The 27,458-nt window shown below is 40.0% G+C and overlaps 4 protein-coding genes across 6 annotated transcripts in view; 2 read left to right on the forward strand and 2 right to left on the reverse strand.

The window, feature by feature from the left end:
- Positions 1–163: 163 nt before the first annotated feature.
- On the forward strand, positions 164–6,043 carry eef1a1a (eukaryotic translation elongation factor 1 alpha 1a). The gene is made up of 8 exons (XM_059359125.1): positions 164–485; positions 1,885–2,068; positions 2,155–2,334; positions 2,618–2,914; positions 3,506–3,656; positions 4,351–4,607; positions 4,869–5,103; positions 5,206–6,043. Exons 2-8 carry the CDS (start codon positions 1,925–1,927, stop codon positions 5,328–5,330), a joined length of 1,389 nt encoding a protein of 462 aa, XP_059215108.1. The 5' UTR covers positions 164–485; positions 1,885–1,924; the 3' UTR covers positions 5,331–6,043.
- Positions 6,044–6,104: 61 nt separating this feature from the next.
- On the forward strand, positions 6,105–9,698 carry cgasa (cyclic GMP-AMP synthase a). The gene is made up of 5 exons (XM_059359992.1): positions 6,105–7,059; positions 7,175–7,388; positions 7,624–7,881; positions 8,033–8,132; positions 8,917–9,698. Exons 1-5 carry the CDS (start codon positions 6,367–6,369, stop codon positions 9,245–9,247), a joined length of 1,596 nt encoding a protein of 531 aa, XP_059215975.1. The 5' UTR covers positions 6,105–6,366; the 3' UTR covers positions 9,248–9,698.
- Positions 9,699–10,673: 975 nt separating this feature from the next.
- On the reverse strand, positions 10,674–19,957 carry ddx43 (DEAD (Asp-Glu-Ala-Asp) box polypeptide 43). Of its 3 annotated transcripts, none has more exons than XM_059359374.1 (17): positions 19,405–19,957; positions 19,117–19,172; positions 18,263–18,380; positions 17,812–17,907; positions 16,687–16,768; positions 15,828–15,987; positions 14,219–14,337; positions 13,939–14,049; positions 13,698–13,839; positions 13,434–13,534; positions 12,916–13,003; positions 12,572–12,699; positions 12,316–12,425; positions 12,024–12,162; positions 11,826–11,913; positions 11,233–11,463; positions 10,674–10,986 (listed from the first exon to the last, which is right to left on the reverse strand). In XM_059359374.1, the coding sequence occupies exons 1-16, from the start codon at positions 19,730–19,732 to the stop codon at positions 11,248–11,250; spliced, it is 2,082 nt and encodes a 693-aa protein (XP_059215357.1). In that variant the 5' UTR covers positions 19,733–19,957; the 3' UTR covers positions 10,674–10,986; positions 11,233–11,247. The 3 variants fall into 3 exon arrangements, with proteins under 3 accessions (XP_059215357.1, XP_059215356.1, XP_059215355.1); XM_059359373.1 differs by having other exon boundaries at positions 10,674–10,983; positions 17,812–17,982; XM_059359372.1 differs by having other exon boundaries at positions 17,812–17,982.
- Positions 19,958–24,667: 4,710 nt separating this feature from the next.
- kcnq5a (potassium voltage-gated channel, KQT-like subfamily, member 5a) overlaps positions 24,668–27,458 on the reverse strand; it is a 113,060-nt gene continuing 110,269 nt past the window's right edge. The window contains exons 13-14 of the mRNA XM_059359503.1: positions 25,885–26,011; positions 24,668–25,760 (exon numbers count right to left, since the gene is read on the reverse strand). Of these exons, the coding sequence (XP_059215486.1) occupies positions 24,684–25,760; positions 25,885–26,011 (1,204 nt within the window). The 3' untranslated portion in view covers positions 24,668–24,683. The remainder of the gene's footprint in view (positions 25,761–25,884; positions 26,012–27,458) is intronic.

Consider the following 27,458-nt stretch of genomic DNA (forward strand, 5'->3'; position numbering starts at 1 on the left):
AGGTGAGCGCTGCACCTGCTGCGCGTGACGGGCGTTGCTCGTTTCACCATCACCTGACTTCAACCCGTTTTACATACCGTGTCTGCAAAACAAGTGAAACCAAAACTTAACACACTTTGATTAATTTATATAATTATAGAGAAGCAGTGCGATTTTATTCTTCTCGTCCCTCAACCCCTCTATTCATCTCTCGAGTTCACGCCGGTCGAGTTTGTCAAGACCATAGGGTTATGATGGCTCTGAATATGTTTTTTATTTTTTTAATCCACGAGGAACCGTGTCCGACAATGGATGCTTCCTCCGTGTCCTATGATAAACTCGCTTACGGTAACTTCTCCTGGTCCCTCGTTGTGATGCTGTAGCCTACAACAGCGGGTGCGCGCAATTACGCAACCCCCCCGCCTGTCCTGTGCGCTATAACCGGATCAGCGTCTCTCCTCAGCCTCTCCGGTCCTGCACCCAAATTGACACCGGCCAGCTCTCAGGTACGACACAGTACACGCCATTATGCATTGAGGGGGATTTTGTTTTTGTTTTTTGTTGCTATCAGGGAACACGAATGAGCGTTTTCTTTTACAGCTCAGTCGCCAGGCAGTGTTTTGGGAATATTGTTGTTGTGATGCAGGAAGGAGGGCAGGCTGGTACTTAATACGCATCCAGCGTCAGTGAGCGGGCAGATGATAGAACATGGCGGGAGGCTGACATTTCCCTTAAATCCTTCAGACATTAAGTTTATCACAGTAGCTGTGCAGTTTTGTACCTATTGTCCGCTGTTTTATCATCTTTTGTGCAGTTAAGCGCACTGCGGCAGCTGTGACGTTACACATTAGGGATGAGTTAAACAAAGGCATGCTCCTAAATATTATCTGCCCCGGAGTTCACCTTAACAAGTCTGGCCAAGATCATGTGGGGATTCATGTTACAGTTGGATTAAAGCTACTAGCCTGTCTACCTGCTGCAAACTAGATTCAGATCAAATAAATCCTCACCAGGCTTGTTTAGAGGGACACTTTGCAGTGCATGTGTCAGTTCGTATAGTCAAGGTTATCACCATAACACTCCTGCAGAGTTAACACCAGTGTTTACTTTCCTCGGCATTAACCTGTGTGCAGTGCACTGCAGTGTCTGAGAAATGGCTGCTGCACTATCAGTGGATGGGACCTGACAAAATGGTGGATTCTGGCTTAGAATGAGGCTGTAGTAAGTCTGTGAAAAGAGGACGGTGCTGTGAAACATCAGAGTCTAGTTGTTTTGATGTGTCAGTGCGTAGTAGAGCGGGGTAGGCAGGACAGGAGGGCAGGGGTGTGGATGGATGGGCGAACAGAGAGAAGAAGAGGCAGAGGGTTTTATAACTTGGCGCAGTTCAGTAGCCATTGACACCATCCCTAATCTTCTGAGACACACTATTTAAGAAAACATCTATCTAACATCTAATGCCAGTCAAGAGTCGTCACTGTCAGTGACCTGAGATACACTAACCCAGGACAGGACAGACACCACAGTCGGCTTGTTTTTTATGGGCTGACAAACTATAAAATTAGACTCCTGTCTCGTTTCTTGTGGAGCATTTCTTTCTTCGTCAGTCACTTGGGGAGGCAATGCCACATTACTAGTGTTTTTTGTCCCTCACGCAGCAATGCATTTGCTCGATCTCTGGCTATGTGATCTTGCAAAGCCCATTCAATCTGAAAGTAATAAATGACCAAACGGTCTCTCTAACAGCAACAAACAATCATTAGTTTTTACACTCTTTAAAGAATATTTTGCTGCACACACAAAACCTTTTTATCCCACTAACTACTGCATGAGAGGTTTCTGTTTCCTGCCCCGTGTGCCACCTGTGTACCGTATACCGTACTAACTGTAATTTAACACTGGTTTTAGCTGACAGACTGCCTCGTGACTTCAGCCAACTCCAATCACCATGGGAAAGGAGAAACTCCACATCAACATCGTCGTGATCGGCCATGTGGACTCTGGCAAGTCCACTACCACAGGCCACCTCATCTACAAGTGTGGGGGCATCGACAAGAGAACCATCGAGAAGTTTGAGAAAGAAGCTGCTGAGGTGAAATGAAATACCAACACAGACTGACCACAACATAAAAGCAAAATCTAATATGAATAAATTCTTATCTGTTACTTAATCTTCAGATGGGGAAGGGGTCGTTCAAGTACGCCTGGGTGCTGGACAAGCTGAAGGCGGAGAGGGAGCGTGGTATTACCATCGACATCTCACTGTGGAAGTTTGAAACCAGCAAGTACTATGTGACCATCATCGATGCCCCGGGTCATAGGGACTTCATCAAGAACATGATCACTGGGACCTCCCAGGTCTGTAACATGAGGAGGCTCAGCCATTCTGTGTGTATTACATGCTGAATATCATCAGACTCTGTGCCTTTGAGGAAGATTAACCAGTGACTCCCACTTACAGTGACTTCTAAATAACATTACAAGTCATGATAAACAGCATCCAATTAGTAGCACCAAGTTCATTCAGCAGGTTCCTGTTGCACAGTACAAGATGTTTATATTCTTGTAGATTTCCTAAAGTGCAACAGTAAAGGTGTCTGTTGTACTAACAGTACCAATGTTTTATTTTCTGTGTCTTCAGGCAGATTGTGCTGTGCTGATTGTGGCGGCAGGTGTCGGAGAGTTCGAGGCCGGCATCTCCAAGAACGGACAGACCCGTGAGCATGCCCTCCTGGCCTACACTCTTGGAGTAAAGCAGCTTATTGTGGGCATCAACAAGATGGACTCCACCGAGCCAAACTACAGCCAGAAGCGCTACGAGGAAATCGTGAAGGAAGTGAGCACCTACATCAAAAAGATCGGCTACAATCCGGACACAGTTGCCTTTGTGCCCATTTCAGGCTGGAACGGAGACAACATGCTTGAGCCCAGCCCCAATGTAAGTAGAACACAAACAGTATGATCATGATGCAAATGCTGTAAGATTATGACGTGCACAGCCTTGAATTTGAATACTAATTTGAATGGCCGGTGGCAGTGACAGGAAGCTGTAGCTAAGGGGCGAACCAGCTTCTGACAATGTCGGTCCAACGCAAATGATAACAACCATTTCTCTTGTCCCGAGTATTTGAAGCAGCTGCATGGAAATTTACACGACAGGGACACATGTGGTAGTAGCACAGGTATAGCAGAGCCATAATATCAGCTAACATGCTAACATTAGCCAACATAAGATCAAGTACAGCTACACTGTAGCAGCAAAACCCCTGAATGTAATTATTGAGCAAGTGCTTTTAATTGCTTATGAATGGCACATCTCACCCCAAAAATAAGAAAGATTGTTTTTTTTTCCAATTTATATTGTCTCACTTTAATAACAAAAAAATAGTAAATTAAGGTTTTTGTTCCACATCACAATATACAGCAGCTAAAAAAGATGATCTTATCCATGACTATAGACTTAAACCTCTTAACTGATAATTATTGTATACAACATGTATAATATAGTACTTTGTCTTCTTGTCTCTAGATGACATGGTTTAAGGGGTGGAAGATCAGTAGGAAAGAAGGCAATGCATCAGGGACCACACTACTGGAGGCTCTGGATGCCATCCAGCCCCCGACCCGTCCAACAGACAAACCTCTACGTCTGCCCCTGCAGGATGTCTACAAGATAGGAGGCATGTAGCACACTCATTAGGAAATGGATCAAATCCAAACATTGTGGGAGTACGGCTGGACCAATGAGTTGATTAATTAATCTAAAAAATAATAATTGGCATTGGTTTGGATCATCAAATATTCATTTTAGTCATTTTTTAAACACAAAAGCTGAACATATACAGGTTTTGTGCATTTTAAATATGAGAATGTTTTCATATTCAGATGTTTTTATTTCTTATACTTGATAATAAACTGACCAACATTATATTATTGTACTGTAGGTGGGAAAGAAACACAGATTCATCAATCAGCAGATTATTCCACAATGGAAATAATTGTTAGTTGCTGCCCTATGTGAGGATCGAGGATAGTGCAATCTCTATAAACATATTTTATGCACATGAATGCAGAATCTGTAGGCATCTGGACAGGAGTTTGGTATTTTAAGCATTTTGTTTGCAGCCCAGAAAATATTAATAATATCACGGTTAAGTGGGCTTTGGTTGCATGCAGGTAAATATTCCGTGCAAAGAGCAAAAGAGGTTGAACACATGTAAATCCCCTAGCTGCACTGCTCCCCTGAAATATGGGCTGTTGCCACCAGAGGCTAGCCCCTCGTCAGACAGATAGCTGAAGAGATTAGGGATAGTGTTGCAGTCAAATAGACTCTCCATACACAACATTTAAAATGTTCTTTGCTCTTCTTCTCAGGCATTGGAACAGTGCCTGTAGGCCGCGTGGAAACAGGCATACTGAAGCCTGGCATGGTGGTGACCTTTGCCCCGGTCAATGTGACTACTGAGGTGAAGTCTGTGGAGATGCACCACGAGGCTCTGACTGAGGCTCTCCCTGGTGACAACGTGGGCTTCAATGTCAAGAATGTGTCAGTCAAGGACATTCGTCGTGGCAATGTGGCTGGTGATAGCAAGAACGACGCACCGCAGGAAGCTGCCAACTTCACTGCTCAGGTAGACATCTATTTATAGAGATGAAACATGAGCATGATTAAATCTGCAGAAGTATTTATAGTCTTTGTTATAAAATGTATTTTGAGCTCTCTACAAATCCAGCTTTAGCTCAGACGACAGTTGGTTTAGTCCCAATCGAAGGAAGTGTCATCATAAGACAATAATAGCAACAATCACTGGACAGGCCATCAGCCGGGTCTCTGCAGTGAACTTCTTTATTAGAAGTACATAATCCTATCATGTTGTCTCTTTGCTTTATAGGTGATCATCCTTAATCACCCAGGCCAGATCAGTGCTGGTTATGCTCCTGTGCTGGATTGTCACACTGCTCACATCGCCTGCAAGTTTGCAGAGCTTAAGGAAAAGATTGATCGCCGCTCAGGCAAGAAGCTGGAGGACAACCCCAAAACCCTCAAGTCTGGAGACGCTGCTATTGTTGATATGATTCCTGGCAAGCCAATGTGTGTTGAGAGCTTCTCTGAGTACCCTCCACTTGGTAAGTTCAAGTGTAGGGGATTTGTTGAATTTTAACAGCTACCCACACACCAGATGAAATCATCACCTAAAACGTCGACCCTTACCCCTCTTCACCCTGCAGGTCGTTTTGCTGTGCGTGACATGCGGCAGACTGTGGCGGTCGGCGTGATTAAGGCTGTGGAGAAGAAGCTCTCCACCACTGGTAAAGTTACCAAGTCCGCCCAGAAGGCCCAGAGGAACAAATGAATGTTGTGCTACTCTGCCGACCCCAAGGTCTCCCAGGGCAGGACATCGGTCATCCAACTCCATCCTACAATTGGCTGCTTCAACGTAATAATCAAAGACTGGTTAATCATCACAATGCATCGCAAAAGCATTCGAAGGAAAGAACGACATTCAGATCTTAAGTCCTTGAGGCGGCACTCCTTCCATTCCAGTGGTTAGATTACCATTACGTACGATGTAACATCAAACTAGTTTTAGATAGTTTAAATGTGTACTGTTGATTTGGTTCATAGCAATACTTTTCTGTGATATTGATATTCAGACATTGAACACTTAGAGGTACTTAAATGTATCACCGCTCTAGCTCTCTGGAGTGCAGGCACTGGTCTCTTTACAATGGTACATGTTGTCTTGCTTTTAGTGTTTGTTTGCAACTACATGGTGCTCTGTAGGAGCCTGTGGCAATATGTTAAAACTATGTTCTTCCAAGTAGTAGATAAGTAGAACTTAGTGATTTGTTGTGTTTAAGCTCTAAAACGCACTTAAAACAAATGGTTCAAATCTGTCCCTCTCTGGGACTCTGAGTAGACCACCTGTTGACTTTTAAAGCACTTTGATTGGCGTTTTGCTAACTTTGCACTTGCACTGGAGAAGCTTAAATTGGCATGAGCTACTGCACCTTACTGTAAGATGGCATGAGCCTCTTTGCAACATTAAACATGTTTCAACCAAAATGTTCAGCTGTGGTTTTTAGTTATTTCTTTTCGAGTGCGCCGCAAAGAAGTGACAGATGCCTTGAACTTTCTCTTCCTATTAGACAAGTCTGACAAAAATCTGAGTATACTTACTATACTCACTTGTGTCCACAAGATGGAGCCATTGCTATAGGAGTCAAATAGGGATTTGATTTCTGAAACCAATTGTAAGATGATTGTATAAACACCTATTTACCAGAAAAACTAAAGAGGCGTGTAAAGGGGCGTGTTCTCATACACATGCTGGGAACTCTGACAGTATAACTCTGACAGACTAGTTTCATTTTGGTCATTGCATCAACATGACTGGTAGAGGTAGACCACACAAGGCAAAGAGTCCAGACACTAAATGTGCCAAGGGTAAAACTAGACCTGAGGAAGTGAAACAAGTGCCTCCGCCCAGATGTCCAGGGAAATCCTTTACAGAAGAGAAGCAGAATGGCACCATAAAGGAACAGAAACCAAAGGTGCAGAAAAAGACCAGCCACACTGAGGACAAGCCATCTGTACAGAGAACCCGAAAAGTAGAAGCCACAGAAAATTTCACAGAGATCAGCAAGCAACAAAGTACAACGACAGACCACATAAAGGCTCCGGTACAACACGTAAAGGCAAAGAAATGTGTTGGGAAGGCCAAATCCCTAGAGAAGGTTTCAGAAGAGATGACAAAGGTGCAGCCAGAGGCCACAAAGGAAGCCACAAAGGCTTCTGTAAAGACCACCAAAGCAAAAACAAGCGATTGCAAAACCAAACCACCAGGAAAAATCACAGAAACAAAGACACAGCCGGAGACGCCGAAGGACACAACAAACGCAGACTCCATCCTCTACACAACTCTGGAAAAATTGAAGATTAAAAGAGATGAAAGGTCAGATGCAGCAGAGGTCATCAATAAGATAGTGAAATGTATAATTGCACATTTGAAACAGAACACTATTTGCTTCAAAGAAGTAGGAGAACCACTACGAACTGGAAGTTACTATGAAAATCTAAAGGTAAGTCTTACAAACACCTCTATACACATCCATCATTTCTTGAGGAAAGGGTTAGAGGTCAGTGCACGGTGTGTATAGCCTGTGGTGTGTTACTGTCATGTTTTTGTGTTGTCAGATTTCTAATCCTGATGAATTTGATGTCATGCTACCCATGCCTGTTGACCGAGTGAACATTAATCCATTCGGGGAAAATGGAGCCTTTTACAGTGTGGAATTAAAACGTGGCAAAAGTCCTCTGCAGAAGTTTCAAGAAACCAGCATTTTATCTGCCAGTAAAATGCTCGAGGAGTTCAGGGAAGAAGTGAAGAAATGTGTCAAGCCATTTGAAGGCGAGTACCAAAATGAGCACTTTTTCATCGTTGGATTGGTCGAAATGACCTTCTGTATAATCAAACTAAATCATACACAACATGCTGTTTATTATACCTTCAGCCTTTTGTCTTAGATTGGACTACATGTCAATGTCCAAAAAGGAGAAGATCCAAAGGAAAAAATCTTAAAGACAATAATGTCAGCAATAAATACATACAGTATGCCAGTTTTATTTCCTGTTTGTTCTTTCAGAATGGGCGGTGGAAAGAAAGAAGAGAGGCTGCCCTGCAGTGACCCTGATCACAGAAGTACAATCTGTCACCATTTCACTGGACATCGTTCTCAGCATCATGGTGAAATCAAGCTGGCCACTTTTCACCAAAGATGGCATAAAAATAGAGGACTGGCTGGGCACTAAAGTAAAGCAGGGTTTCAAGCGAATGCCTTATTATCTTGTCCCCAAATATGAAGGCAAGGGCACGGTGGAAAATGAAGGGGTCCTCGCCAAGGGTAAGCTTAACTCTTAAAGTAATTATCTTCATGTTACAAACAGGTTGATTTGGGGATTTCACATTAACTGTTTCATGAATGAACACTGGAGGAAAGGGAAGCTTCAAGTTCCCCTTCCTACTGACTGTTTTTTATCCTCTGTAACTTGCAGATGTTTGGCGGGTTTCATTCTCTCATGTTGAGAAGGCCATACTGAAGAATCACGGATCTGAGAAGACGTGCTGTGAGACAGGCGGAGCACGCTGCTGCAGGTTAGATTCGAACAATTTTATTCCTGAAGCGAAAGTAAAACTTATTTTATCCAAGTCCTCTTATTTCCATCACAACTAAAGTTAAAAACATCTGAATGTATTAATGTGTAGAAATGATTATAATGACTATCATTATAGGATAGTTGTGAATATTGTGATGTAAATCTTATAACCAGCTGTTTGTTAGATAGTTAGACAGACAGACAGAATCATACCAGTTTCCATGTAAGAAAAAAAATAGTCAAGGATTAAAATACACAATAAGTTTCCAGTGTGGTTCTCATCAGGGCTGATTTTGACTGCAGGTTATTACATTTGTTCCTCTGACAGAAACATAATTTGGCAACAGCCCATAATAATAATAATAATAATAAGAAGAAGAACAACAACAAAAACAAGCCATTTAAAGTATTCATATAGGACTTTTCTAAAACAAAGTTACAAAACGTTTTAAGAGGCAAAAATTAAAAAAATGTCAAACAATGAAATAGAACAGTTTACACATTTTACAACATGCATGTAAGTAGAATATAAAAATAAACAATATAAATCTTAAAAGGTTCCCTCAGCAATAACAGTTCAAATCAAGTAGATTTTTTTAATTTACAGAAAATATATTTGATCTAAGTTTAAGCACCATTTCATAGTTGTTTTTTTTTTTTTTTTTTTTACAATTTTGATGACTATCAAGACATCATAAATTGCAATTATTTTGGCAAATCGTGACATTACATTTTCCTATCGTCCTATTCCTATCATCAAGTTTCCCTGTTGTTACATACAGGAAGGACTGTCTGAAGCTCCTGAAGCATCTTCTCAGTCTGCTGAAGAAAAAGGACTCTTCGTTTGACAAGTTCTGCTCTTACCATGCCAAGACCACGCTCTTACATGCCTGCTGCTCCAGAACTAAAGACACCGATTGGCCGGCCTCGAACCTGAGCCAGTGTTTTCGGCTGCTTCTGAAGGACTTTGTAACCTATCTGGAAGGAGGTGTGCTCAATAACTTCTTCATCCCAACTCAGAACCTGCTCTCCGGCCCGGACCAGAAGAAGTGCAATAATCTGGCTCGTCGTATCAGGGAGGAATGTGACACAGGCTTTCCTATTTTCAAGTGACAACCTCACAAAAACATGAATTGTTCAGCTTTATAGTGTTTGAAGTAAGAACTGGGTAACTTAATACAGGGTAAAAGGAGGATAGTGTAATTTAAATGGTATTCCTGTAATACAGTTTCATTATCCCACATTTGTGTTTACATCACATCTAGTTATTTTTGTTTTGTTTTGTTTGGTATTATGTTTTCATAGCTGCTTGTAGTTTAGTTTAGGGTTTCATCTATTGACGAAAGTGTTTGATCTCAATTCAAACCATATTTATTCACATTTGTATTGACCAACATCTTCCTCGTTGTTAGTCTTTCGGTTCATTTAGTAAAAAATACATTTAATGAAATCTTGTAAAAATGAAACACAAAAGTATGGTTTACATTTTGTACTGTCAATTGTTAAAAAAAATGTTATTGTGTTGTTTGCTTTTTATTCCAAGTTGCTTAAGTTAAATAAACTCTTTTGTAATTAAAGAGCAGTTGTCTGTGATTTGTGTGTGTGTGTGTGTGTGTGTTGTAATAACAGCTGGTTGTGATGGTCAGTGCTCTGATCCAACCCTTCACTATTTACTTGATAAATGTAGAGTTTTGAATATTGACATGTTGAAGTGAACACCTTTCCTTGAGACTTCAGTTTGGTTATTGTCCCTGATCCCAGGGTGGTGGCCTGCCATTAATACCTATTGCTAATATCTTAATTAATACTTTATAAAAAAAAAAAAACATTAACTTTTCATGAAAAAGTCATAGAGTATGTGTCCAAAATTTAAACTTAGCTTTCAGGTTACAGATACTGCTAAATTTTGCATTATTCTCCAATTTAGTGACTTTCATGTTGTCAGAAAAAAACATCCTCAATTTAATTTAAAAAAAAGAAGTCATAGTAGAGTATGTCAAAATGCCATTAAAAACGTAATAGTATGACATTGAATGTAAAAAGTCATAGGATAGTACAGTAGTGTTCAATACAATAGCAGTCCAATGTGACTAACCAGATTAATCCAGGTTTTTAGTATGTTTTTTATTGCTACATGGCAAACAAGGTACCAGTAGGTGCAGTAGATTCTTAGAAAACCAACAAGACCCAGCATTCATGATATATACACTCAATTTAATTTAAGAAAAAAAGTCATAGTATAGTATGTTGTCAATATAATAAACATAATATACTATGTGGTCAAAATTGTATTAAACGTCAGAATAGTATGTAATAAGAATTTCATAAAAATATCACGGTATAGGATGTGCTCAATTTAATAAAATGTCATGAAAAAAGTCAGTACAGTATTTCAAAGTCAAAGTATGTCATAAAAATTAAATTAAAAAGTCATAGTATAGCATGTATGACAAAACAGACATACAGTTATCTATTTAATCATCACTGTATGTTACAGGGAATAATAAAAGTTATCAGGCCAATAAAATACACAGGCAGGTCTCTTCAAAAGGAGAGTTTAATGTACAGATTTACTTTTGCCCAAAAACAGAAATTACATAAACGATATATTTAGAGTGACAGGAAACACTGCTATGGTTGGCGAGTTGCAGACAGAAGAAACTGTCAAAATTGTGCATTTTGAACATTTTTAAAAACAGGAGCACAACATGAGGTGGAACTGCCTCGTTGATAATGGATGATAATCCAGCAAACACAAATAAAAAAACAACAACTCAATCAATCAAAAAAGAAAATAATTTACATTCCAATGAAATGACAACACAGGTGGTTTCAGATCCAGCTTCATCCTGCTGAGAAACCCCCCCCCCCCCCCCAAAAAAAAAAACAGTTAATCACAAAAATACATTAAACTCATTACTGTCCATTTAAAAGCTCAATTCCAAAAAAGTTGGGACATCATCTAAAATATAAATAAAATGTTGCAAATGAATAGCAAATCATCTTTAAATGATAAATAATTGAAAACTGTACTAGGACAATATTTCACCTGCAACTATGTGTACTAAAGGACATATGCATGTGATGTTTGGACTTACATGTACTATTATGCATTAGAATCCCCAGTTCTGGCTTCGATCCCTGCCTCCTCTTCCTCCACCATCTCTCCTCCCCCATCCTCCTCCTCCTCCTCCACCTCCTCCTCCTCCTCCTCCATAACCTCTTCCTCCTCCCCGTGGTCCCCTTCCATCTCTTGAATTTCCCTCGTCCTTCTCCCTCTTGTGCTTTTCATATCTTTCTGCCATAAGCACCAACTCCTCTGGGACCTCCTGCAGCAGGATTTACAGAGATTACATGCACTTCATGAAAATTCTAGTAAGAACATAAAACTTGCTTTCACCTCGGTAACATCATTTGTCTCAGCTTTCACGTTACAAATACAACTAAAGTTGAAAATTTAGCAGATTATCCTGATTTAGTGACTTATTGCTACTAATGTTCATGTCACGGTTTTCATTTGAAATAAAAAAACTAAATAACATTTGATTATTAGAATGTTAAACAAGCCTTTGATAATGTTTTCTATGAAGTGAAACCCACTATAGCTTTTCCTTATCTGAAATCCTATTGGTCAGTCTGCAGTGAAATACCAACAGAAAATATGTTGTCAGTGTAGTATGTGTGCCCTAACCTGTCCAGCTCGCTCCAGGATGGGAATCAGCTCAGGGGCCATCCTCCAGTTTTCTCTTGTGACCAGGGTAACAGCAGCACCTGAGCGTCTGTCACAAAAACGCATCAACATCACAAATAAACACAAGAACAGCCAGACAGTGATTTTGACTCCAGGAGAATGAGGAATAAACTGTTTTGATTGTGTATACACTCTTACCCTGCACGGCCAGTGCGGCCCACTCGATGGACATACTCCTCTATGTTACGTGGGAAGTCAAAGTTAAACACATGTGTTATGTCATGGACATCCAACCCTCGAGATGCCAAGTCTGTTGCAACCAGGATACGGACTCGGCCTGGAAAAAAAAATTAAAGCTATTTTTCTAGTCAATTGGATCCTTCAGACTTCAGCTTGTGGGTTTCAAGATATAATCAAGAACCATCAGTCTCCTCTGCTTTCCTGAGGTAGAGGAAAGCCTATTTTTAAAACCCACACTTTCCTTACGTACTCTCTTTAAAGTCCTTGAGGGCCTCTTCACGGTCACACTGCTCACGGTCACCATGGAGACTTTGCACAGCCAGGCCCTGCAGGCACATGTCACTCGACAGGTCGTCGGCTCTGCAAAGAGACAAGCATGCCCACATAAAATCGTTAGTGCAGGTGGTAAGCAGTGCAAACGGCCATTTGTGGTCAACTCTGGTATTTACCAGCAATTGTGGGAGGGAGGGCCATACCATATGTTAGAGAACTTATTTCCTACTTACACAAGCTTCTTGCCAACAAAGATGAGGACTTTCTCCTGGGGCAGCATGTTTCTGATGAAGTCGAATACATACGACTTCTTCTCGTCTTCATGGACGATCAGCACTGTTTGCTGCACTGTGTTAACTGCCTGAGAACCAGAGAAACACAGGAAGCATGAAAAGCATGGATTCCAGATCAGAGCAGCAGCTAGATTTGACCTGTTTTTGTAAAAGACCAGCCAAGGCCTTATGAATTCAATGATTGAATTGGCTCAGATTCAGGCATTGCCTTGATGAATCAGGAGATATAGAGAAAAATAAGATGCACAGTCAACACACCTTATATATGAATAATTAACACTTACTGCCAAGTCCAGGGTGCCCACATAAGCCATCATGGGATTCTTTAGATAGGATTTGGCCAATCGTCTCACACCAGTGGGCCATGTCGCACTGAAAGAATGTGAGTTTAAGGTAATAAAAGGAAGATCAACTTCAGCAGGGCTTTTATAAGTAACGGTGTAAGATAATTCATGAATGCAGGGGTCTAATTTGAGTTTAAAGAGTTCTAATATTTATCATGTTCCTTTCATTCACTCCATTCCTTCATGAAAATGTGGATCAATAATTGTGATACAGAATAAAAAACTTGTAAAACTCAATAGTGTTATATTTTTAGTATGATGGTTCAAATTACCCAAGTTTATTAACACTCTCAGAATTGTGAAGAAGCAATAACCAACTCTGGATGATCTTCATGCTCAAGGTCTGCAACATAAATGCTTTACAAAGAGGGCTTCATCTGTATTTGTATCTCAGTGTCCTCTTCATTACCCATGTGAGGAAAAACTTTGCACAAAGTGCTCATTGTGACTTGACATACCTGGTCATGACAGACTGCCGGTCTGGGCGGATGTCCAGGAGGATCTTCATAATCTGGGGTTCAAAGCCCATGTCCAGCATACGGTCAGCCTCATCCAGTACCTGTTCCCAGTGATCAGAGCAGTTATTAAAGGAAGCCTAGCAGTACTCCCACAGACACTTAACCAAGAACATAAACGTTTGCTAGACTGGTATGCACTAATAGTTAAAACCTGAAGAATTTCACAATAAGGGGCACTGAGACTAACAGACACAAACAGCTGACCAAGTACGTGATGGAGTGAAGATTGATGAGCTCATTCATCTGCAGGTCATTTAGTCGGCCAGGTGTAGCGATCACTATGTCCACACCTCCCTTCACCAGGTTGATCTGGGCTCTCCTATCCCCTCCGCCATAGATACAGATACTGAGAGAAGACAGAGGGGGAACAATCATGTTCATTTCACCTCTAACTCGCAAATAATGATTCATCTGTATTGACTTATGATAATATAAGCTGCTGCACCTTTTGTAGCCCTTATAGCGGTACTTTTTGCACTCCATTTCAATCTGCAGGGCCAGCTCTCTGGTGGGCGTCAGCACCAACATGCCTGGACCACCACATTCATGTCTCGGCCTATAAAGGAAGCAAAGACAAAAAGGGAGAGTCCGACAGATTAGCAGGCACAATTATTAAACCTGGACACATCTGCAACTATAAATAAGTGGTATTTTCTGCTTGGGATTATAATTGATGCCGACAGAGAAGATAAAAATGTAAAGTAAGCAACAGGTAGTGTACTGACACAGGCTGTCCATCCATGTGGATGAACCCTGGCAGCAGGTAGGCCAGGGTTTTCCCTGTTCCTGTCTGAGCAATGGCTATCAGGTCCTCTCCACTCATCAACACTGGCCACGCCTGAGACTGGTAAAGAAACAAAGATTATCAGATGTATAAAAAAATAAAAACATTTATTTTTACAAAATTAAAACCACATACAAACCTGTTTCCAAAAAAGTTGGGATGCTGTGCTTTTTGTAATTGTATACACTCATCCTAAACTATGCCTCATCAAAATCACTTTATTCCCCAGGTCTCATAAAAAATAAAAATAAAGAATCAGACCAGTAGTTTTTCTGTAATCCTGTTAACAAACCAGAAACGGAACAAACTGAACCAAAAACATGACTTCCTTGCCAGATATAATTACAGAATTGCACAGAAAAAGCCCAACACCTTAAGAGTGTTAGCATTCACACAATACAATTTGTTTTTTGTTCATATTCATGAACTAAGTGAAACCGAGAAAGGCATGATGAACAGTTTTCATTGATGGGACACATAAGGGGAAGGTTTTTTAGACTCACTAAACTGGTTGGTACACATACCAATTTGACACTATCACAATAGTCATACAAGGTGGATCAAAATTAGGGTGTGGCAGTCCACCAGCGTCATATCTACCACAGAATTGACACAGGCCATTATCAATACATTCCATCACACCAAGCCTCTTTCTGTGAAATGAAAGTGAAATCAGAGGATAACGTAGTTTCATTTTAATTTTGCACTGACACAACAGGCAAACTTCTCAAGCCTGAGTAATTTATAGATTTGTGTTTATAATAAATAATAAAAGTATATACATTTTTATTATTCCCTTAGGCAGTAGTGATAGTAGACCTAAGGAGGCCTCCCATTCCTCTGAACACAGTGGAAGCACTAAATAGTTATACTAAGCACAGGTTCAGTTCAAGCGCATCTTGGTCAAAGAGGTCCTTCATGTAAAAAAAAGCATGAATGACATTCATTTTCTTCCCAGTTCTCAATATATGTCATCTAAGATTTCTTTTTTTACTTCTGCATTTTACACTGACTATAACCACAGATTCATAAAAAAAAGCCTCAATATTTCCCGTAAAGGCTGATGTTAACACGGGTATTTCCAAATATGGGTTTTGTAAATCACGGGGATTATCTATGTCAACAGAAAACGAACTAGATAAGCCACTACAGGTGCATTTGCAACATCTAACCACAAACTGTATACCACAGGGACATTTTTGTTATAAATAAAGCTGCCCATTTACGAAAACACTAATTAAAACAGACTGTGTATTTTACAGGACAAAGGGCAAAGTTCCCCTGTTTTACAGGTAAATATGTTTAAACAATATTAATCAAACTATTAGGATTTTTGGTAATCAACCCGACTAAATAGCTAATAGCAGCGATATATGGTCCAATTAACTTATATCAGTGTCCACCAACCATTAACATCAGCATATTATTGCAGCTGTGCTAAACTCAAATACACACTCATTAGGTCCATATCTGAGGATGTGGCTTATTTTATTTCTAAAATGTTCAGAAGTGATACTTTAAGGTATGATTAGTAATACATTACAATATACCTGGATGGGTGTTGGTTTGACAAAGCCAACTTGTTTAATATTTTCCATGATCTCTGGATAAAGCTCAAAGGCCTCCAGAAAGGTGCGACAGGGATTGGGAATGGGCCGCTTCTCCCCCTCCTCCTTCAGGTCGTCCACAAATATATTGTTATTCTCCTTCCTGTGGGAAAATACAAGAACATTGTAGGTGGTTGATTCCAAACCACACTACGGTCCTAAACAGAGACAAATCTGCAATGTGTTAAAGATGTTGTTTAGGTTTAAGAACTTGCATTTGGTCCAAACTGTATCGCATTCCAAGCGTTTTTTCTACTTTGTTTACAAATTGGACATAGAATATTCTGTCAGTTTCAAAATCCAACCTCTGCTATGCTACACAGGGCTTTTTGTCCTGCAAAAACAGATTTGGACCACTGTCACTCTTTTGTTAACCACTTTTCCTTCATTAGCCATACTCAATCGCTCACCCTTACTGTGGGCTCTACAGCTTGAGAATCTCTGATAAATTCAAAGACCAACAGGCCAAAAGTGTCTACATGAGACATTTGCATACATTATACTGCAAGAACTACAGCCAGAGTAGCTCAGATGGCACATGAACAGGTGGATAAATGGTGCCACCTACTTGTCTGAAGCTGTAATAGAAAACAATGCTGCCAAAAAACACTGAGGTTTCCCCAAGACTATTAATAAAACTCTTAGCCATTGCATGTGATGCCTCTACTCATAAAAAGCTTATTTTTTAAAGTTTGCTAAAGAACACTGGTGGTGTCTAGCATTTTATAATATAACACTGGATACACCTTGTTCCACCCACAGAGAGGATGATGTAATAAAAAGGCAACACTGGCAGATTTACCTCCATTCACAGACTTCCTCTGCTGTGAGTATGGATACACACTCCGCCTCAGTGTAAAACTTCTTTTTCATAGGTGGAAGGTCTGAAAGAAATTGCAAGCATTACAGAAAATGTTCAAAGCCATGAATGACTGAAAATTACACTCTGGTGTCATATCACATGAATAACTGGTTACACAGAAAATACTTTAATAAGATGTTTTGGCCTTTATTCCATTTACATTTAGTCATTAAGCAGACGCTTTTATCCAAAGCGACTTACGGGAAGAATAAAAGCAAACAATCAAGGTATAGTGCAAAAAGAGCTATTAGTGCATCAATAAGTGCTAGTGACAAAGAAGATCCTCTCTTCTTTTCTGCTTTTCCAGACAGTGGTAGAAATACAGAGTAAAAGGGGAAGAAATGTAGAAAAGAGCTGCGAGCCAAGTTAGAACCCAGTGGAACATCATACAATCATTTATGACATAACACATTGTTTTTATAAGGATAGATGGTCAGATCAACAGATCTTCCACGTCAGAGAAGCAAAGTAAGCTGTTGGTTGTTGTTGTTGTTGTTGTTTACTTTATACACACAGTTTATCATGGGATCTCGCGGTCTCCTGTATGTTCAGGATTATCGCGCGTTCTCGTTATCTCGCGTGTATACGGCTGGCTCGCTATGCTGCAGTTCTGCGGCCGTAACGTGCCCGGTGTGAACTGACGCCGGGCAGAAGATGGAGCAAAACCTTGGCGGAGCCGTTCCGCGGCTGTAACGCGCCCGATGGAAATCCCCAGTAAGCCTTAATGCTATGTACACGACCCGTGGGCCACCAGGACTCCCTAATTAAAGGGGTTTTTTTAAGCTTTGTACTCTTGCACATTTAATTTAAGAAGTGTGGCAACACCCTGTTAATCATAAGATATCCCGGACCTAAAGCATACACCACTTTGTCCATTTTACTCTAAATAGGACCATAAACTATGAAAATATTTTCATGCAAAAGATGATCACTTCTTTAACCCATGATCATTTTCTAATTCGGAATCTGTTAAGCAACAGCAGGGCCAAAAAACACAATTTTCCAATAAATACCTGTGGACTGCATGCAGTTTATGTAAAGTAGTGACAATATAAGAGGCCTCACCTTTCCACTTGAGCTCTTCATACTTTCCTTTGTTCTCCCGGATGCTGTTCCAGTCTATGGATACAGGGGGTGGGGCAGCATCTGAAGCCTGTAATTCTGAAGCAGACCAAACAGAGCTATTCCTTACTCCTCCATCACCTCCTCCTCCATAGTGTCCCCCCCTACCAGGACCTGAGAAACATATCAGCATGTTGCCTTTTATTCACTGGGGCTCTGCTAAAAAACAAAAACTTTCACATACAACAATCTTGACTTGAGGCCAATTTATTACATGGAAGAGAAAAAGAAATAACAAAAATTAGTTCAAATTATTGGGTCAAATGAGACCACACCCGTGGACTTGTGTTAACAATCAGACACAACCAATCACAAAAACATAACATCTGCCTTCAGACACACAAATGCCAGGAATCCATTTAGCATCAAGACCAACATTTTCTAGACTTCATACCATCGCGAGATCGAAAGTTGCCATCTGCTACCAAGTCTTCGATCATCTCTTTGGCCTTCTGCTGGGCATCAGGGGACCCAAAGAGGACCACCTCACCCTCATAGTCCCCTTTGTTTATCTTAGAAAAACAGACAAAACAACAGCAGAGTTACAAAGAGGGGAGGAAACTCACATCGTATACATGCTCTAACCACAGTGCCTGTACATTCAAAAAGTAACATAGTGGCACAGCAGTCAAATCTTGCTGTTAGCTGAATCCTGAAGATGTTTTACACCCTGATCTGCAATTCTGGGAAATCTATCACAACTTTTAAAGTACACAGTCCATTGCCAGTTTACATAGTCTTGAATTGGTCCTGGCCTTTCAATTTGTAACGAGCACTGCTAATGTCAGTGAGTTATGTCTTGTTGCAGACAAGCAAGTAATTGTTAATATGTCATATTTCTGAAAGGAAGTTTGGCATAATTGTTCCATCAGGAGCAAAATTGTTCTGGTCATGCACATAGTGACCCTGCAAGATCCCCAGTCTTTGCATAATCGTATAGTCTGTGACTAAACTGTCAATGTGAGAGAGTGACAGACTTCAGTCTTTCAAAACTCTTCAAGAGAGTGGTAGGGAGTAGACAAACAATAAATGTCTCATTTGCTTTCTTGTTTACTTCCTCAAACCACAGAAGAACATTTGTCATTAATCATGGTCAGACATGTCCACATGAAATAAAGGTAGAATTGGGAAAACACTGTCTGACTGCTTTCTATTTTAATGTGTACTCTAATGTTGGCCAGCACTAGCAATTAATTAATGACTGTGCTATAAAAACTAGTAAGAAAAAAAGCGTGTTAGATAACTTGCCTTGATCCTTGCACCAGTGCTCTCTTCAAGTTCACGGATTTTGGCTCCTCCGCGACCTTTAACAGGATTTAAATGTATTTAAAGTCTGACTCAAATGTTACAGGTTACATCAGCGGAAGCATAAGTGACATCAGCTACAGTTCCCGCACACGTAAATGTATTAAACATGGCAACTACACAATCAAGCCACGTCGGCCTGTTAAACTAACTTTAGCAAGCTAACTAACATCCGCTAATTTAGCATAGCGAGCTAATAGCTAAACAGAAATTATGGCTTCCGAAACCTACCTATTATCCTTCCAATTAATGCAGTTTCCACGGCGAAAGTTACAGGCGGGCGAGAGTCTGGTCGTCCCGGACCTCCTCGCTCCGTGTTGCGGGGAAACGGCCGTCCTTCTCCTCCACCTCGCCGACTTCTGAACTCGGATCCCTCGCCGCCGCGATCAGCTCTCCAGTCTCTTGAGGCTCCACATTTACTTCCGTTTCTTACGCCAAAAGACACACTTTGTCCTTGACTCTCAACAGGTGGTAATTTCCGTAGAGTTGGAGCTGGTTTAGTAGCGGGCTTCTCGATTGCAACGCCGTCGCCGTCGTACTCATCTTCCCAGTCGGACATTTTAAATTGGGCTTCCCACCCGCGTGCAGCTAGCCTTCAAACTGTCAATCAAGACGCGTTCACTTCCTTTCTGTGAGTTCCTACTTCCGACTTTGGCCTTTTGGAGATATGTTGGATATCATTAACATACGATGCAATTTATAATAAAATACGACATTGTAAGTATACCTGTAGCATTAATAAGTGGGGAAATTAAAAGTTGTCTATACTTATTAGATACCATACACTTTACATCGTCACACTGTTAAAACAATCGCCTATGTCAATTTTTATCAAATTGTTTTTTTTTTGTTGTTGCCTAAATCATCTCCTCATGACGCCGGCCACCTATGGTAAAATCGCCTACGTCCTCAGTTGATCAGATCATGTGATTTCACCCCTTTAAGATAATGGCCTATGTCAAGAGTGTGACTTAAGCGGATTTATTATGCCTAAATAAAATGTGACTTAGGTAATTTTTTGAACATGCCTTTGTGACTTAAGCAAGATATGGTCACACTTTATTTTGAAGGTGTCTACATAGGAGTGACATGAGCGTGTCATAAACATGACATGGGATGTGTCATGAACATTAATGACACTTTGAAGTAACATTAATGCTCATGATACTTGTCATGTCATGTTTCTGACAGGCTTGTGTGACTCTTATGTAGACACCTTCAAAATAAAGTGTTAGCATATCTTGCTTAAGTCACAAAGGCATGTTCAAAAAATTGTCTAAGTAATTTATTTCTCTGAAGTTACATAATTTACACACAGTGTTATTACTATGCCAATAGCCATTCTTTGTTACATCCTTTTTGAGTGAAATGATCAATAAATGTCATATGTTACACTTTTGGTGAAGTTTTTTGTGTTTCCTGCAAAACTTGGTGACGACATAATATCCACTACCTCGAACTTCTAAAAACCTGATTCCCTAAAAAGGGAACATTATTTGCTGTGTTTACTTTGAGATTACAGTATTTTTTTTGTAAATTATTATTTTCCATATGCGATAAATGACATAATTAGATACTATATTATATATTTTTTCTGTTTTTTACTGATGAAATGCTTGACAAAAAATATTTAATCAATCATATTTCCTTATTCGCAAAATTCCATATACAAAACGGCAAATTTGCAGAGATCCAGCCTTACTATCTACTATCTACATGTCTTATTTAAAATCCTAGACACCGTAAATACTGCAAACAAACTCTAAAACTGTGAAAACTAGGGCCCTATCTAATGCATATCATTTGTAATGAATTAAAAGTTATTTGTTTATTTTTGCATTTTATTTAAACTTCTTTAAATTTGTGTTTCTCTATTTCTTTGCATGTTTTGTGCACTACAACTGTTGTTGGAATGGTAAACCTGTTGTAAGTTCCAGTGTGTAAATACAAATTTTAAAACATGAGACTTTTATGAAATTCGATTGCCAAAAAAAGATACAAAAACCAAAACAGCTTAGTTAATCTTTACTTTATTAATGAATAATAAAATTATTTTTGCATTTCTCATCCAGAGAACATAATGTGCACTTTAATAAATTAATTTCAAAGAAATAATAATGTTAACATTATCAAGCTTTAAGGCCCAGTTGTGTAATAAATTACTGTTCAAGCAGTAGAGAAATGGTATTATTAGCCATCAAAGCCATATAAAGTCTGTGGATAAAGCTACATGACTTAAGTGAACTGGATGCCCCACCCAAAATGAGCAGTTTGACAACTATACAGTATGCTAAAGGCTATAGGCAAACAGGACCTTTATAGCCCTATGAAGAAAAAAATGAAGAATATTTATATGCAAGAAAGGCACCCTTAAGCAATTTACAGATTGCAAAAAAAGAGCATGTTGTATGAGGGGAATAATCCATGGGCTTTCCTTGTGTTCGATATCCTGCTCTGAAGTAACTGACAGTTTTGGTTGGCCTCTTAAATGTAGCAAAACTCAGTCAATATCTACACAAAAACCTATTTTGATATTAAGCATTAAAATACCATGTCACATTTTCAGGCTCCTCAAACTCACCAAAAACAACTGTGCTTTCACTTTGATAGTATATTTCATTACAGCAGAACAACGTCTGCATGGGCTGTAGAATATTTTTAAAATCAATCTACAAGTGTTTACAATAGTCATTTGTTAGGAAATAATTATTATTTTTATTCTACTACAGAATGTTAACTTGCTAAGTAAGGCGCTTACTCACCATTTAAAACAAAGGGAATATTAATGATGAAAATTATTCAGTAAAGGTTGACATTAACACATTAAAATACATTTTTAAGACTTCTGTGACGGCATACCCCTTAAAAAGTAAACATGCAAAAACAAAAATGGCTAACAAAAATTAAGATGCCTGACACAGTTTTGTGCATAATTCTCGCTCAAGACCAATCAACAAGCAGGATGGCACTGAAAACGATGCAGTCATGTCAAGTGTTAAGACAGTGTCATTTAAGAAACCTGCAACACACCATTTTCCATAAGCCTGCCAGTGAAAATTTCTTCAACTGAATATGGACTAAATGCACCAAAATATAAATGTGTGCCCAAGTAATTTTTACTCTTATTACAATAACCCTAAATGGTTAAATATTGTAATTATGATTTATATGGAAAGAGGAAGTACATGCACATTCAAAATCCTGGTAAAGTATGCATGATTTTTGGGGGCAGCAGAAGACTTTAAAGAGGCTATTCATAAACCACATTTTAATCTCTATCTCAGATCAGATTCTGGCTTGTCTAGTTAGTCTCCTGCCAAAGTTTCCTTGAGCACATTGCTCTGGATAAGAGCATAAATGCTGACAATGCCAAAGTCAGACAAAAATCAATTAGGATTTTGTATTGAGATTACACGGCACATTTCTCTCTATTCTCTATTCCCTATTTCACTGTGTAAATATGTAAAATTTGTTACATTGTAAGCAGCAGAATGGACACATGGATCAAGTAACAACATGCATACTGGATCAACAACAGTGCATGTACAGTATATTGTTATCATGGGTTCCTCAAGTGAATCCAAACCAACCTGCTATGTTGTAATGTAGTCTGTGCATTGCACGTTTCGCCCTGTAACACTACACTTCATGTTGCTCTGGACTGGGAGGAGGGAATACATATATTAAGTCCAGCAGCCCTAAATCATTATTGATGCACGAACCAGCACCCAATAAAAAGATAGGGTTTGTCAAAAAAAAACAAAAAATTTAAAGACCTTAAAAGGTTCTAGGTTAATCCTAAAATGTAATACTAAGTGGTTTATCCAGATGACTACTTCCAAATTATTTCAAATTAGAATATAATAATGTTCATATAGGCAAACTTTGTTCATAATCATTTGTTAAAGATTTGGAGAAAACATTACTTTCACATGCAGAAGGACATCCAGGCCACCAGCGAGTGTGTGACTGCTCCTGACTTTAAGTATTGCATCAGCTTAGACGTGCAGCATCTCATGCTTGGCTGGGAAAGCCCACTCGCTTAGCCTACGGCAATTCAGCATTCAGACCACTAGCATTTAACCAGGCTACTGTCCAAACCAAGTGGGACACAGTCCAGCACTTGTCTTGATTGATTGCTGATAGGCCATTTTTCCCCAATAGGTTAGATGCATCCAAATTTACTGACAAGTTGCTGACAGATGAAACCAAGTAACCGGAAAAACATTAACAACTCTGTGGTTGTAAAAAGAATGAACAGAATGGGACGCTTGTGGTGTGACTACATGCTGAGGGTTTGACTTTTAACTCTTTTTGTAATTCAGCTATTCCCATCACACCAGCCCTAACCCATAATTCTCCTATCACTGGAAACAGTCCATGCAGTGATATGTATGAAAGCATAAGTAAAAGATGACATTTTACATTGCCAAAGACAGACATTGAATAAGAAGAGTGAGTGACTCTCCTCTTGTTCCAAGAGAGTTTCTGAATACAAGCACTTGTATGAAAAATAAGTAATAAGTCATCAGTCACAGCTCTTTTTCAAGTTGGCTGGAGTATTTAGTGGTTCATGGTTGTATGTGTCAGTGTGTTTTTGTGTATGTGCATGTACCTGTGAGTACTTTTGTTTTTGCCACATTTTGAGAAATAAGTGGTAGACCTATAGTTTCCAGTGGCTTGTTTAAGGTTCAATTACACTCTTGACTTTAGTTTTTGGTTATGAGACAATCATACAGTATTTCCTTTTGATTTTATTCACTCATTTAATTTTAAAGGTGCAACAAAGCAGATACCCTATAATCTCTAGAAGAAACACTGCTTGTTTCTGTGACCAAACTACGTTCTTTGGTTTGGGTTTAGGTTCAGACATTGAAAAGAGAGTTAACATTCTCACAGTTATTTTTGTAAGGATTGGATTTGTTCTACAATTTAATATCTAGTCTAGGCTCAGAAATCACAGTTAACATTCTTTACTTGATCTTTATTTTAAACAAAATTTAGTTTTATCAGCATCCTTTTAATTATTATATGATCTTGTATATGAAAACAACTTTTCTGTAGAAAGTTAATAAAATGACCATTTCTAAATGTCTTTTGATAAAAAAAAACAAAGACATTGGTCTTATAGAAGGTTTTTTTTTTTTAAATCAATTTATAATTTTTGTCTTTTGTCTTATGTGAATATGGCCACTTTCATTCATATTTTACACATAATTATACTTTTGATTTCACAATGGGAATTTTAGTAACCCTTAAAAAGTATATAACATAATAAAATCTGCATGAATGTAGACAGATTCTAATAAACAAAACTGTATGTCCAAATGTGAAGCACTGATTGGACATTTGCAACATAATCTGTATAGTGTCCTGTAAAAATACTTTAAAAGTGGATTTCCCAACAACCTGTGTACTAACCGCATGTGATTGTGTGTGTGTGTGTGTGTGTGTGTGTGTGTCTGTGTGTGTGTGTGTGTGTGTGTGTGTGTGTGTGTGTGTGTGTGTGGTTATGCCAGCTGTATGTGTGGGGACTGACTGAGGAAGTCGGGGTGAGGTGCAGCCTCCTCCACAGTCTGTAAAAGGTCTGAGGGGCTGCTGTTGGGTCCCTGGGACAGGAAGTTGAAATGTTCCTCTGCTGGCTCCAGCTTGCACTCACTAATGAAGAGTTCTGTTCCATCCCAGCTGCTAAGGTCACCGTGGGCATTGCCATGTTTGCTACCGTTGCTGCTGCTGCTGTTGTTGAGCGCAGAGGAGAGACCAGGGGCACGGTTGGTCAAAGGCTGGCTGAGATTGTGCACAGAGAGGGATTTCCCGAGACTGCCTCCCCAGTCTGAAGGCCTCTCGTCTGGGCTAGATGACAGCAGCAGCAGGGGGTTAACCTCCAGGCTCATGTGCCTCCTCCAGACTCCCTCAGACTTCAAGCCAGGCTTCTCCCGCAGCTGCACCCGTTCCTGAGCAGCGCCTGCCTCACTGTCCCCCTCTTGGTCGGCATCCACACTGGATCCCACAACGACAGAGGGGCCCAGGCTCCCCTCATCTGCCGGTAAATCATCTGTCATTTCATCTGGGACGGGGTCAGCTGGGCATCGGAGGTGGGAGGGATGCAACATGGGGGGCAGCCGGAGGGTGAAACCCCCTGTTGAGGGAGGTGGAGGGGGCAGGTCGGGGAAGTGTGCTCTTTTGGAGGTACCGTTGGGGGTGACTAAGGTTGGGTAGGGGCTATCAGGAGGCAGCAGGGGTGATGGGGAGAGTGACGCTGTGGACGGGGGGTAGGATGGAGGTGCTGAGTCTGGGGGGACGTCATCATCAGCAGGTGCCAGGATGAGACGCAGGCCTCTGGGGTTGGCGCTAAGACCACGGCGTATGCCCCCATTGTTGTCTCCTCCACCGACTACTGGATCACCTCCCTGGGGAGAGGGGAGATCCCTGCCGATGATGGAGCTCTGGTAGTCCGAGTTGAGGTGCTGGTGGTTGTCCAGCTCGAACAGGGGCAGGGAAGAGAGGGTGAGCGATGTGGGGCCTTTCTGCAAGACTTGTCGGTAAACATCCAGCAAAGAGTCTAACTTTGATTCAATGGAAGTTACCTGAGCAAAGAACAGGGAGGCAAAAAGAGAGAGAGCAAGAAAGAAAGTGAAACTTAACCTCCAACTTCAATCATTTCCCCATAATGCTGACAAATCTGTGCTTAGATTTCTTTTTGGAACTAACCTGTCTCTCCACCTTACACACACGTCCAAGCATGCTCATGCCCTCCAGAGAGTCTCCATCTGGGTGCAGCTTGTCCCTCATCTTCTTATCCACAGGAATCTGGCCTTTTCCCAGAATCTGATCCACCCTGACGTACACACACAGACACAGGCATCAATATGGATGTGGAAATAATGATGTTGTAATATAAGTATGCACCCAAGTTTCATTTCAGGTTATCCCAAGTCAGGCAACAAACCTAAAGCAGCAGCAGGATGTTAAGATTAGAGTTAGTAAAACACACAACACGCATCGCCTGGCTGAATCAGTGGCCTTATATGGAAACCCTCCATCTCCAAAATTGTTCATTTTACAGGAATAAAAACAGCATTTTCAGATTTGCATGGGCTCTTGAACTTGAATTATCAATGTGAAAACCTTCACAAATGAAAACCAACATGCACAAAAAAGAAGAAAAATCACAATTTTGCAAATCATAAGAGAAAAGGTTATTTATGAGCACTACATCTCAAGTTAGGTTTACAGATATAGTACGTTCAAAGCAAAAATCATATGAGTGCTGAAAACCTTGTAACTCAAGCATGAGTGCCAGTACAGGATTATCCTTCTGCTTAAAAAATACCAGCACTGAAGTTACAAAGTTTTTGCACCAGCTAATTAGTTCACTTTCCATTCCAAAATAAAAAAGGAAACTCTCCTAACACTGCATATGCGCAGTATATATATGAATATATTTCATGATGTCTTAAAATCCTCATGAAATGCTAAATACAGTGCTGCATTCAAATTATCAGTGAATCTGAAGCTGTCTTTGACATTGTAATAATGTTGAATAAATGAAGTTTATAAAGTCTGTTTATCTCCAACATGCATTGATCTAGAAGAGGCCAACACCCAGGAAATACCACACACATTTCTTTTATCTACCCCAAAAGACTTTCAAAAATTAATTGTAAAACACTACACGCAGGTTAGCAGCATCCACACACTCAAATTTTTCCCCTTTCTGGTGAAGAGAAAACCATAAATACAGTAAGTGAAACTACAAATGGGGTCTAATAAAGCAACAGGGATGAAATGTTTGGGCTTGTTTGACTATAAATGTTAGTGCACACTTGCATTAAATGCAAATGTTTGTGTGTGTCAGACCTGGTTTTATAAAACCACATCAAATGGGTGGAGTTCACTTAGATGAATTAGAATAATGGTGGTTTAGGTAAACACTTTATGCTTCTTGCTTTCAAAATCCTTTTTGTGTGTCTCTAGAATGCATGGCAATGTCTAATGCAAACTCCAACCATCTGGTGCTGCAAGAAAGTGAATGCAAATGGGAATCATTTGCATCCCTGCGAGCATGTCTGTTTGTCTGTGACGTTTCACAGCCAGTCAGACACTTTGGGGGACAACAGGGGAACTAATGGTCACCATGGAGACAGCTAATGGGATTCTACTGTAGGTAAAACTTAAATGAAGTTAAATAAAAGTAACCCTGAGCCAGGGAGCTTCTTCCTGTTGTTGCTGTAATAATAGTGCAGGGCAGGAGAGGACATGTTCCTGGGTCGGCCCGCTGCACT

This window comes from Centropristis striata, chromosome 20, assembly GCF_030273125.1.
Source record: "Centropristis striata isolate RG_2023a ecotype Rhode Island chromosome 20, C.striata_1.0, whole genome shotgun sequence".
Classification (NCBI taxonomy): domain Eukaryota; kingdom Metazoa; phylum Chordata; class Actinopteri; order Perciformes; family Serranidae; genus Centropristis; species Centropristis striata.